At 42.7% G+C, this 10,321-nt stretch overlaps 1 protein-coding gene across 2 annotated transcripts in view; it reads right to left on the bottom strand.

The window, feature by feature from the left end:
• Positions 1-720: 720 nt before the first annotated feature.
• zcchc2 (zinc finger, CCHC domain containing 2) overlaps positions 721-10,321 on the bottom strand; it is a 30,392-nt gene continuing 20,791 nt past the window's right edge. Inside the window, exons 11-14 of one of the 2 annotated variants that reach the window (XM_080050500.1) lie at positions 8,220-8,281; positions 7,799-7,915; positions 6,197-7,711; positions 721-4,492 (exon numbers count right to left, since the gene is read on the bottom strand). In XM_080050500.1, the coding sequence (XP_079906626.1) occupies positions 4,431-4,492; positions 6,197-7,711; positions 7,799-7,915; positions 8,220-8,281 (1,756 nt within the window). In that variant the 3' untranslated portion in view covers positions 721-4,430. The remainder of the gene's footprint in view (positions 4,493-6,196; positions 7,712-7,798; positions 7,916-8,219; positions 8,282-10,321) is intronic. The other variant, XM_080050501.1, reaches the window with a different exon arrangement.

The raw sequence follows: 10,321 nt of genomic DNA, 5'->3' as shown, positions 1-10,321 counted from the left end.
ACTGAGTTCTTCCTCTTTATAATGTTAGATACTTATTCATATTAAAGGCCTACTTCACCGGTTTGAATATGAAGGTGTATTGAATTCTGAGATCCTATGTAGTATAAATGTGCGAAAAAAATTAAAATTGGTTCATCCTAGCCTGAGAAAAGGCAGAAAGAGTGTTTTTTTTAACCCTATATTTCTCGTTCTCGTGACATCACAGAAAGAGAAAGAGAAAAAAAACGTACTTTGTAAATATTACTGTGATGTCACAGTAAAAGACATCACAGTAATATTTACAAAGTACGTTTTTTTTTAACCCTATATTTCTCTTTCTGTGATGTCACGAGAAAGAGAAATATAGGGTTAAAAAAACACTCTTTCTGCCTTTTCTCAGGCTAGGATGAACCGATTTCAATTTTTTTCGCACATTTATACTACATAGGATCTCAGAATTCAATACACCTTCATATTCAAACCGGTGAAGTAGGCCTTTAAGGAAAAAGCTGTCCACATATTGCACAGTTTCCTTGTGTGGCCATGGCAACAAATGATCAAAAACTTTATTATTTCAGAGAAATGTGATTATCAAATCCAAATCGAACTGTGGGTGAACTTCTACATAGACATGACAGTGTGTGTATTCATCTTGAGCATCTGATTATCACTGGAACAGCTCACTGGTCATTAGCTTTTACAGACCAAGTGAATCAGGACGGGGGGAGAATTCACTTATCATTTTTGCTTTTAATTACAGAAAGAAAACAAAAACAATTTGCATAAAATCCGCAATTCCGCTCTAGAAAAATACTTGACCTTTCCAGTACATAGATTATCAAAGAGTACAGTAAACAATACAACTGAGGGAGGCAGCAGAGTGAGCCCTTGTACAGCATTTTACAAACCATAAAAGGTCAACAATACCACACTTGGGTTTTTTAGGTGCATCCTCAACATGTACACTCAGACACACGACAGTCAGACCAGATCATCTCAAAGGACTCTGGGAAACCACTTGGGACACAAATAATGTTTGTTGTGCCTCCTTTACATATTTGCTGTGAATCTGTAAAGCACGCACACTCTCAGTCTCTGCTCACTAGCATCTCCTCACACTCAATTAGAAGCATTCAGGAAAACAAAAGCATGTATGCATAGATTTCAATTGAACTGATGCACTGACAGTAGGCTGAGCGGTAATGGCAGACTAACAAACAAAACACACAGACAAGCAGGGCATCAACAGAGGCCTGCACCCACCACCTCAGGGCGGCCGGAGAGTATCTCACTCTCTCTCTCTCACACACACAATAGCACTACCCCTTGTACAGGAACAACGTAGCTGGACAAAACGGTGTTGAGTAAAAGCATGAAATACCACATGTATCAGGAGAAGCAAGAACAAGCGAGAGCATCAGGGAGAAGAAACAGTGTCTTATGTGGCAGCTATGGAAATCTAAGTGGTTTTATACCAACTAGAGACAGACAGGACAGAAAACACCAACACAGACACTTCATCACCAACAAGAGCTGCTCAATGTTCACTAGTTGTTTTGTAATATGAAAACTTCCTTATACACTTTGTTGTATGGAACCCTAAAGTGTGCAATAATAATATTTGTTATAGGTACTCAAACCAATCACATGCCCCCTGCCTCTTAATCTAGCAGTTTCAATAGCCTGGTGAGACCAAGCTATACTCCAATCTCTGTGGGGAGGTGTCAGTCCAAAAATGGCCGGCCCAATCAGGACCCGCATGAATTATAGCCAGCAGAATTTTAGCCGCCAGTTTCAGCAGTTATGACCCCAGATGAAGTCTGTCTCTTCTGAGTTGTGTCTTTCTCTGATAATTATAATCTGTAGCTCTTAATGATTAAGATAACGTTAGCTGCTATGGATGTCATTGTCTTTTCACTGTGATGCTAAACCAAGGTCACAACCCCACCTAGCTAGTTAGCCAGCTAAGTAGAACCTTCATAAGGTAAACCATTAGGACGTTTCGGTGTTTATTTAGAGATGATTTAGAATGTATTTAGCTAGCCAGCAGCAGCGGACTGGCTTAAGCTAGTAGCAGAGGGCATGTGACATCATGAAATAAAATGTATATTGTCAAATCAAAATTAAAATAATGATGCAATAACATTTTGTAATAATGAGTTGGGCTTTAATATTTTCTTAAATTATTTCAACAATTAATGGTTTAATTTGTTAGTACTTTTATAATACTGTACACTTTGGGGCTCCATATTATCACACATTTCCTAAAATTGTTTTTGAAACCCTCAAAGTACATTTACAAGCTTGTATCTTCCAATGCAATATAACAAAGTGTTTCACCCTTTTTAGGACTGTTTTTCTCTGCAGAGGGATATCAGTTCAGAGGATGTAGTCAAAACATCATTATTGGGTTTGTCAGACATTGTTGGTCAGCAGTTATCAACAGTTTTGTGAGAAAAATAAAACCCAACATAGGTATTTTCAGATTTATTCACTCAGTTAAGTGTAGAAAAATTCAGTTATTGCCCTCCTCTGGGTTTCAGCTTGAATAAACGGTCTCATTCTGCTCTTTTATGGGCTTCAAATAAACCAGCAGCTAACAGTCCACTCTTTTAGAGTTGATTTCACATACAGGAATCAGATAAAAATCACTTTGCATGGGAATAATATACCAATAGGACAGGGAAATAGCGTTTATCTGGTCTCAGAGCTTTATTTCTCTATAGATTCAAACTATATAAAGTAAGGTTCACTGTCAACCCCTAACAATACCAAACTGATGTATTCTTATAGCATATGCTTCAGATGCAGGTCTGTTATGGGCAATAGCATGGTGGCTTAAGTTAGCCTGCCATTTGATAATTACCAAGTCAGATAACAATACTTTTTCTCTAACATTGACCATCCTGTAAATGTTAGCCAAAAGTGACTACAATTTAGCAAAAGTTACATAGTTATGCTAATGTAATCTTTCAACAAAGCTAGCAAGCTGGCTAGCTAGCTACAGCCATGAAAAAAGTTACAATGAAACAGTTTGAAATTAAATGGACGTTCAAGGGACAAATATGAGTTGCCTCTGATTGGTGAGGGCAAATTAAAAATAATTGAATTGCACAAATATATAAGTGTTTATTTGTTTCATTAACACATGGTTGACCCAACACATTTTGTGTTATAGTTTGTTTGAAACAAACCAAGGCCTTTAGAATTCTTCAAATAGTGGTTAAAAGAACAGAAATGCTGTTTTAAGGGCGATAGCGTGGTCTTCATGATACCATGAATCTACACAATACATTTTGTTATCTTCTGTGTAAAAATGGGAATTCAAGGGGTCAAAAATTAAAATGATTCAAAGACCATAAAATACAATGTCGCGCTCATGACCAAATTGGATGACAGAGATTATTGTGTTGATTTCTGTGAGTTTACTCAACTGGGGACGGGGATATAGTGATTTTCTCTTCTGTATTCCTACAGTAGGCTACTTTCATCTATCTGTCATTTATTTTACTGAGAAATGTCACCCTCTCCAAAAAGATGTTTCCACCCTGAAATACGTGTACTAAAGAAGTCAAAATTCGAATTATGAGGATGATTTTTCAACCAAAATCAGATTGAAAATGTAAAAATCGTAACATTGGCTTGGTTTTGGTTTAGACCGTTACAGTGCACGTGTTCCTGCCTCGCTGTAGTGCATTTCACCAAATAAAACAATTGAAAAAAATAACCATTTCAAAGCAGCAATTACCTTCAAACTAAACATATGTCGAGTCACGTGACCAAAATACATAAGATCCATACACTTTGATAAACTCAGATTCCTTAAAAGAGGTGTACATTCAAAATTCTTACAGCAAAATTTAAAATGAAAACATCAAACCTAAATTCTGATTCGCTAACGTCACTTTTTTTGATTCTTGTTTCTTATCTTTGAAAACTGCAGTACAATTCTGTCAGATAGTAAAAATCCTAGGTGAGAGCAGTAAAAATGAGGAAAAGCATAAATATGCCAGTTTAGAAATAAGTGTATAAGAACATATTTTTTTCAGTTGAGACTAGTCCCTACTTTAATGTAAAAACAAAATTCCCCCAAAAATCGCAGAACTTCCTAATAATTAAGTAATAAGTTATTCATGTCCAACCCCTCAGTGCAAAAATATTTAAAAACAAACTGAAAGGGAAGGGAGCGGGATTCACGTGGACTGTTGCTGTGCACGAGAGAGTGAATCATCTCCACGGAAACCAGATTTTTTTCAGGCACAAGTACCTAGGCTTTGTCCACACTGAGCCCTTGGCAGGTCAGTCACTCTTTTTTGTTCCTTCCTTCTCCCCCTGAAGTACACAGCAGATTCAGTACACTGCTCACATACAGTGTGCTGCGGGGAAGAACGGAGGCTCGTCGCTGTGGAAACCAGAGCGGAGGAAGTCCTCTCCGAAACCTTTCTTCTTGTTCAGTCGGCATTGTCAAGTGCTTCTGAAATGTGGGAGGCGGCGTACTTTAACCGGAAGCCACCTGCAATGGAAAAAAACAAAAAAACAACCAACACACAAGCCATCACATGCACACATACAGAGAGGCATCCAAACACACAGAGGATACACAATCAGTGGACAGTAGAAACAACGATAGTTTCAACATTTACTACATGTCACTGAGAAGGCCTTGGTTGAGCTTGAACTCACAACCGTGTCTTCCTATGAAGTGCTTCTGTTCATCTACACTGTACAAGTCTAGGATCTCATCCTGAAAGTCACTAGTTTTTCTATTACTTCATTTCTCAAATAAAAAAAAAGTATAACTGCACACTTTTCAATGAGCATCAAGTCTGCTCTTAATATTGTCAAAGTTTCTCTACTGTTGAGGGACACAATGTTCACATAATGGAAGATCATTGGTCTGAGTCATCTGCCGATGGGTTCGTCACACCCTATCAGCTGCAGTGGGCCTGCAGAGGGCAGTGTGGACAGGCAGAGTTAAACTACTGTGTAGGCTGGGCACGGTCCTATAGAAAAGATTCAGGAATCGGCTCCATGCAGGGAGTCCACCTGTGCTCCACTAGTCCATGGTTGAAACTTGTGCTAGTGGCTAGTGGTGCAAAAAAATAAAAAAAATATATCACATTTTATTTTGCAGTGGGTGTTTTCCACATTTTGCCTCAGGGGGCAGGAATGAGTCTATTTTGCTTGGTGCATCCACCAAAATGAGGCAAAGAAGACATTGCACTCAAAAGCTTAGTGGGAAAACCTACATTAAGGTGAGACATATGCTTTATCATAAGTGTTCTTCGTACAGTGAGCTTCATTTTTGAAAGATAAATGAGTTAAAAGATGAATTGTTTAGGTTTGGTAAATGCACCGCTTCCCAAAGCTTTTTTATACAAGAGAATTACCCAATACTGCCCCCTACAAAGTGGATGAGACAGGCCCAAACAGAACTTAATAAGTTACTGTAGGCGTCTGCAATGTGAACACAAAACCCACAATCTGCAGGTGGCTCTAGTGTTTGGCTTGTATTTTAATAGCCTGTAGGAGGCGACATAGACAAGTCTTCATCTGTCAAGGTGGTGCAGGCTGGCAGGGGGAAATGCCAATAACGTGACAACAACTGAACAGCTCTCCCTTGTGGGAAATCTGCAGTGTATTAATTGTGAACGAGTGAGCTTATTCGTTTGTTAGTATTAACGTGTTGCCAGCCAGGCTCAAATTCAGCACAAGGTCTGACATGATGTCTCATGTACTACTGGATGCTACCTAAAACTATAAACAGAGGCGAACATTCAGAATGTTTTGCCACACTCTGCCTGTTGGTTTTCAGTGTGATTTGATTAGTTTCCCTGTGGGGCTGGCACTAACAGTTTGACAGCAGAGATGCAGCCAAATCCACTTCATTATTGTCCCTGACAGCTGTGTGTGACAAAGCTTTTACACTTTCTGCCACGTTGTTACTTCTCCGGCCTTTTTTCACAGTTAGGAACACTCCTACCACACTGTCATACAGGTGAGCCCAAAGACATCAGACACTTGCATTGTCTTGCAACATAGTGAAATTTGAATGTTCAGGTGGCACAGCTTCTCTGTAACCCACCACAGCTGAAAAAGCTAAAGCTACCCTTGTTGAGGACGAGGCCTAGGTTTTCATGGTGTGGGCTTGGGGGTTCATGTGGAGAGGAAAGCTAAGCGATCCTCTGTTTGTCCCTGCTCCGTGTAGCTGCACTACCTTGCTGCGTGGAGTCTATAGAGGGCTGGTTGCAGTCCTGAGCGTAGTGGCCGCTCACGCCACAGTTATAACAGGACACGTTGCCGTTCTTCTTGTTGACTCCTCCCCCTAGCGTTGCCGCGGGCAGCATCCCCGCGGGGCTGGGGTAGACGTGCTGGTAGACGCGCTGGCAGAAAGACGCCGGGGCCATCTGTTGCTGGAGGTTGTAGTTAGCCACTGCGGTGCCCAGCATGTGTGAGTCTGCGTGGCTGTGAGAGTGACTGTGGGTGTGCATGGGGCCGTAGGGGGGAGGGTGGCTGGGGGGCGGGGCAGTAGGGTAGAATGGGGACAGTGAGGCGGCTCCGTTGGCCTGGTGAGGAGCCTGGGCCTGGGTCAGGTAACTGTTACTGCACAGGCTGGTGAGCTGGAAGAGAGGCGGAGGCACGCTGAACACCTGCCGCGCTGCTGCTGCCATCTGGTGGACAGGGAAGAAGAGCGGCGCCTGGCAACCACTCACACTGCTGTTGTTGTTGCTGCCTCGGCCACCGCAGTTGTTATGGCAGCCGCAGGTCCCGCAGCCCATTGCTTGCTGCTGCTGCTGCTGCTGCTGCTGCTGCTGCTGTGGTGGTTGTTGTTGTGGTGGTGTTGGCTTCTGGGCTTGCTGGAGAGTCATAGGGTTGCCAGGGAGGACCAGGCCAGTCCCACTGGAAGCGCTGCTGTTGCTATATGACGTAGAGTTGCTGTGTGGCGTGCTGTGAGTCAGCGCCGGGCTCAGGCTGGGGGCGGGGCCCGGCGTGTGAGTGGGCACAGCTGGAGGAACAGCTGACTGGACGTTTCCAGGAGATGGAGCTAGTCCAGTGGCTCCTACAGGCAATGCAGAGGTGGGGACAGGGGGCAGCGGGTAGGCAGAAGGCAGGCCAGATGTGAGGGGTACGCCCGGGTGCTTGGCGTGGGTGGACTCCACATTGGCTGGGTCTTGGCAGGGCAGAGGCTGCTGGAGAGGAGACATGACAGCGATGGCTCTCACAGGAGCCTGGTGTGAAGCCTGTGGGGAGGCCGGAGCAGAGGCGCTCCCTGAAGCTCCAGTACCTGGACTGTGTGTGACTGTCTTAAACCTCTGAACCAGCGGCTGCACGGCGGGGCTTCCTGAAGGGTGGAGGCCTATAGGTGGAATCCCAAAAGTGGGGAGCATTTCCCTCTTCTCTGGGTCTCCCACAAGCAGTCCGGGGCTCTGGACAGCTGGAGGCACTAGGGGCAGCTGCATCATGAGTGTCCCAGACAAGGGCTTGACTTCGGGGACGATGCTCTGGCTGGGAGGGGGAGGGAGTGGAGAGTCCACGGCTCCGTTGGGGAGAACAAAGGGAATGAATGGGAGAGGAGGGAAGTCTGCGCTGGGCTCCATCGGAGCAGGGTGAGCGCTGGAAGACAGAGGGTGGACAGAGGAGACGTCCCCCACCACAGTGAGGTTAGTCTGGTGGGTGAAGAACATGTCAGGGCCCGGGCCTTTGCTGGAGTCATCAGAGTGGCTGTCTGTATCTAACAGAGAAACAAGACTAGGTCAGTGTATGTTACACCAGCATCTTCATGAATCCCTCCAGTGTGTATTCATTGTGTGTGTTTCACCTTTGTTGTTTTCATCCTCACTGTCCATGCTCTCTGGGCCTCTGTGCTGAGGGCTGGAGGGAGAGCTGTAGCTTTCTGATGACGTCTCACCAAAGGTATCTGGACCAGAACCTCCGTCTGCAACAACATGACTGTGTGTTAAACTTAGGACACACTCCTAGTTCAGCTTAGTTACAATCTGTTTGTCCACATTTAGCTGAGCTGCTGTAGTGTAGAGCAGTGTGGATAGAACTTTGATTAGATAAGCACTTATTTTAGGAAGCAGGTGTTTTCCAAAGTAACATGTTATTATGTTATGTGAAACACTGTCATGTAACTGTCATTACAGGAGACACTTTCATTTATAGGGTTCAGATCTGTTTCACTCATTGACAGGTATCCTGATCATTCCTTCCGATAGTCTTTCACCTCATCCACTCACCTTTCCTGTGAGGGGACAGAGCTGGTAGCACCCTACCATTGGCTACAACCTTCACTTTGTCCCTGAAGACAGACAGAGAGTGGAGACAAGGGGACAGAGTAATGTCAACAGAGAAACACAGTGACCAGTCATGCAACTAGGGCTGGGCGATTAATAGATGTTACATCGTTAATAGATGTTACATCGTAATTCGAATTGATTTGTTTAGACGACGTTAAAATAATTTAAATCCTGAAAATCGATTGTCTCTATAGAGTAAATACGGTATCCGACGGTCTCACTCTCACCGCGGTCGAGTGAGCCGATAACTTACCACACAGTAAATGTGCAGTAAGTATCTACAGTAGATGCGGTAGTGAAGTTGGGTTAAAGCCAGGTGTGCACTTTATTTTTTATAGGGAAATGCATGCTTGCTTTTGTAGTTTTAAAAAAATCGATTCAAATCTAAAACCAAGAGTGCTCGAAAAAAATTGGGGGTTTTATTTTTAGGCCACATCGCCCAGCCCTGCATACAAGTAGAATAAAATACAATTAACATGAGCAGTAAATTCAATGTCAATAACACTTCACACACTCTGTTCATATCAGAGACTTCAATCATTACTATCTGAAACAAATGAATGGCTTTTATGTGACATCCTGTGCCAGTAGCGTCTGAGCATCTTTCCACGAGGGCCTGCAATGAATCTGCCACCTTCTTTACTGAGAAAATTCACACAATTAGACAAGCTGTCACTGCATCAATACCAAGTTCAACATATGTGTTCCCTCTTAAAATCAATTCAAATACAATGACAGAATTTTATCTTATAAACCACAAAAACCTGGAGGACATTATACAACACCTGAACTCCTCATCCTGCTGCCTTGACATTCTGCCCACAGGCTTCTTTAAAACTGTTTTTAGCTGTATGGCCTCAGATGTTCTACAAATTGTCAATATGTCCCTTCGGACAGGTGTATTCCCACAGGCCCTGAAAACAGCAGTCATCAAGCCACTCTTAAAAAAGAACAATCTAGATACATCACTCATGAAAAATTATAGGCCCATATCTAACCTACCATTTTTAAGTAAAATCATTGAAAAAGCTGTTTATCAACAGCTAAATAACTACTTAGCAATGAATAACTGCTTTGATGTCTTCCAGTCAGGATTTCGACAACACCACAGTACTGAGACTGCTCTGGTTAAGGTCCTCAATGACATCCATTTAAACACAGACAGTGGCAAAAGTTCTGTCTTAGTTTTACTGGATCTCAGTGCCGCTTTTGACACAGTTGACCACAGCATATTACTAGATCGACTAGCAAACTGGGTTGGACTTTCGGGAACTGTACTAAGCTGGTTTGAATCCTACTTAAAGGATAGAGACTACTATGTGTCAATAGGCAATTTCACATCTGAGCGGACAAATATTACATGCGGGGTCCCCCAAGGTTCCATTCTTGGCCCTCTTCTATTTAACATCTACATGCTCCCACTAGCTCAGATTATGAATAAGAACAAATTATGCTACCATAATTATGCAGACGACACACAAATTTACATAACCATATCACCAGGAGACTACAGTCCGATACAGGCACTGAGTAAGTGCATTGAACAAATCAATGATTGGATGTGCCAAAATTTCCTTCAATTAAACAACGATAAAACTGAAGTAATTGTCTTTGGTGCCAAAGATGAACAATTAAAAGTCAGCGCACAGCTTACATCCATTATGTTAGAAACTACACCCCAAGCCAGAAATCTTGGTGTTGTTGTAGACTCCGACTTGAATTTCAAAAAACACATAAAATCAATCAATAAATCAGCCTACTACCACCTAAAAAACATATCAAGAATTAAAGGGCTTATGTCTCAGCAAGATTTAGAAAAACTTGTCCATGCATTTATCTTTAGTAGACTTGACTACTGTAACAGTGTCCTTGCTGGCCTTCCAAAAAAATCAATCAGACAGCTTCAGCTAATTCAGAACGCTGCTGCTCGAGTCCTCACTAGAACCAAAAAGGTGGATCACATTACCCCAGTTCTGAGGTCTTTACATTGGCTTCCAGTCACTCAAAGAATTGATTTCAAAATTCTGATGTTGGTTTATAAA

This window comes from Ammodytes marinus (genome assembly GCF_949987685.1).
Source record: "Ammodytes marinus genome assembly, chromosome: 21".
NCBI lineage: Eukaryota > Metazoa > Chordata > Actinopteri > Uranoscopiformes > Ammodytidae > Ammodytes > Ammodytes marinus.
The sequence above is the reverse complement of the archived record's forward strand: the minus strand, read 5'-3'. Positions and strand labels throughout refer to the sequence as shown.